This window comes from Cyprinodon variegatus, unplaced genomic scaffold (genome assembly GCF_000732505.1).
Source record: "Cyprinodon variegatus isolate N-32 unplaced genomic scaffold, C_variegatus-1.0 Scaffold999, whole genome shotgun sequence".
NCBI classification, from domain to species: domain Eukaryota; kingdom Metazoa; phylum Chordata; class Actinopteri; order Cyprinodontiformes; family Cyprinodontidae; genus Cyprinodon; species Cyprinodon variegatus.
The window spans coordinates 18,247-20,973 of NW_015151452.1; the positions used below are offsets into that span (position 1 = coordinate 18,247).

The following is a 2,727-nucleotide window of genomic DNA, read 5'->3' on the forward strand; positions in this document are numbered from 1 at the left end:
AGTTTCCTTAGATAGAAAAGTTTGACTGGAGGATCTGGTGAACTGTAAAGTGTGAATTGTCGCTATAGAAATAAACTAAATTGAATTAAACTGAAGTGTTTGCTCTGAGAACATTCCCTCACAGGCTTCCAATTCAATCCAATTCAATTCAGTTTATTTATATAGCGCCAAATTCACAACTCATGTCATCTCAAGGCACTTTACAGTTCAACCTGATCATACAGTCAAATTGATGCAAAGTTTTCTATCTAAGGAAAACCAGCTGATTGGTCTCTGATACATTTTGATTTATTCCTCCAAAGCAACCTTCATTATTACCTTTATTCAGTTTGTTTAAGTTGGATTATCTTTTTCAGTCTAACTGAATTGAAACACACTCTCACTCGTTGCTGTTTTCCTGACTAATAAAAAGTTCTGTAGTGTCATTACATGACTGCTCATACTAACATACCCAATAAACTACCTACTAATGGCCTAATGAGGGTCCCCGCCTGCCACAGAGACCCTTAACGACAGCATATTACGGTCTTAACCAGATGGACTGAGGGACAGACACCAGGTGGTGGGGGGGCTGAACTCTGGGCCATCTGGGATGCCTGCATTAAAGGGTATTATGTAAAATTAATCTGTCCTTCGTTTTTTTCGAAGAATCGATTAATTGGAGAAACAAAGGTTCTTTAAGGAAGATTAATAATGACATTAAATCAGGTGACATGAAAATATTTCCTCTTGAGGAGTTCTGGATGAAGAATATTGACAGACAAAAACATTTGTATAAATCTTATATGCAAAATGTTTACAAATCTTTTTACAATTTTGGTATAATCACTGATCTAATTGGGTTACTCGGGTGGGGGAAAGGCACATTTTACATTTATATTATGTTTTAGAGTCTCTATATAAATAATCAATTAATATGATTCATTTTTTCAGCCCTAGATAAAATACATGAAATTGGCTACACAGAGTAACTACAGCCCAGAAGTTAATATTTTAATGAATGTATAAATTTTGCTTGATACAGAGAGAGCACAGTAGGTAAAAATATGAGAGTGGGGTTTACCTCTGCACAATTCTATATCTTCATAAGAAAATACTGTATTTACCTTCTGTCTTAGTTGTTCAAATGAAACCATTTACAAAGTGGAAAACAGTCCTAATTCCACATTCATCAGAGCCGGTGATACTTCAATTTGATAAACAGCATCTAGGGAGTGTAGCGCTAATAACATTTTTATTAATGTAGCAAAATGCTGCTTTTCTCATTAAACAATGAATTCCTCTTATAAAGTATAAAAAATGGCATGCATATTGCATAGCACCAATGACACCCGACCAATGATGCCCCTACCAAAGTTCTAATCAAACCTACGCCCTTGTGTGAGAAATGCATTTTGGAAAGAAATTAATGAAACAAAATCTGTAAAATAATCTAACTTATCAAGGAAAGCCAGTTCTCAGTCGCAGGTCAAGTGGAAATGAAATACCTGCTGAGAGGAACAGGAATCGACTGCTGGCCTCAAAAGGTTTAATTTCATTGAATTTTCATTTATTTGACTTTGATTAGATTGAAGTTCTTTACGGTAGTTTTTCCTCTCCACTGTCGCTAAGAGCATGCTTAGTGTGATGTCAATGGATGCAATCAGCTGGTTTTCCTTAGATAGAAAACTTTGAATCAATCTGACTGGATGATCTGCTGAACTGTGAAGTGACCTGAGATGACATGATGTGAATTGGCGCTATAGAAATAAATTGAGTTGAATTGAATTGTTGTTCAGGTGTGAAGATGAGAGAAAGAGAAGAATGAGAATCAAACATGCAGGCAGCAGGTTGATTCCAACTGATGTATCAATATTTGTTAGATAGAAAACATCAGCAGGATGTTTGATATTAAAGAAAACATTGATCAGCGTCTGCAGTCAGAATTTCATCACCTTAGTTTAGTTTAGTAAAAAAAAAATATTTTTCAAATCCAAAACTTGACAGAAAGGAAATTCCAGAGGCTGAAATCAAAGCTCTAAATATCAGAACCAGTTGCAGTGGAACCAAAGCGGGCTCCTTTGATCCGGGACCGAACCCCGAGCAGAACTCAGGAGCGCAGCCGCCTACCTGCCCAGCTCCTGGCCCGGGATGATGCGGTAGTTCTCGGTGAACGGTTCCGTCCTGATGGGCGTCTGGATCTGTCCAAGCAAGCCCCTGACAAAACGGGCCTGGTTCGCCCCGCCGGCGGTACCACCTGGACTGGGGTTCCTCAGCCTGCTTCTGGTCTCCCCGGTACCATGGAGTTCTGGGACCATGGTTCGGTTCGGGTGAGCCAGAGTTCCAACTTTGCAGAAAAGTTCAAAGGTCCAGTTCAGTAAACCATGGAGAAAACAACTCAGTCTGACGGTAGAACGCAGAGCATGGTACCGGATCGGTTCATGCTGAAGGAACTAGGCAGAATGAGCAAAATCACCGAGCGGAGCCGCTATGCCTGCTGTCGCCATGGCAACCTTTGATGGATGGGTATACTGGCCAATAAGAGCCCGAGACGGTGTTGACAGGCCTTCCAGTCTTCTTTCGTCAGACTGATATAGACCAATGAAAACATAGACATTATAGACGTAGACGCCTCATTGGACCCTGGCCGACGTGCACAATAATCTCTTACTTGTCATAACCACTTCAAAGGCCAAAACAAATTTTGAAACTACCTTTAAGTTAGATTGAACACATTATATATATATA

General features: G+C 39.6%; 1 protein-coding gene across 1 annotated transcript in view; it reads right to left on the reverse strand.

Annotated features, from left to right (window-relative positions):
• Positions 1 to 2,435, reverse strand: part of LOC107100675 (serine/threonine-protein kinase 17A-like) — a 20,356-nt gene extending 17,921 nt beyond the window's left edge. Inside the window, exon 1 of the mRNA XM_015399250.1 lies at positions 2,110 to 2,435. Coding sequence (XP_015254736.1) covers positions 2,110 to 2,297 — 188 coding nt within the window. The 5' untranslated portion in view covers positions 2,298 to 2,435. The remainder of the gene's footprint in view (positions 1 to 2,109) is intronic.
• Between the last annotated feature and the right edge of the window lie 292 nt (positions 2,436 to 2,727).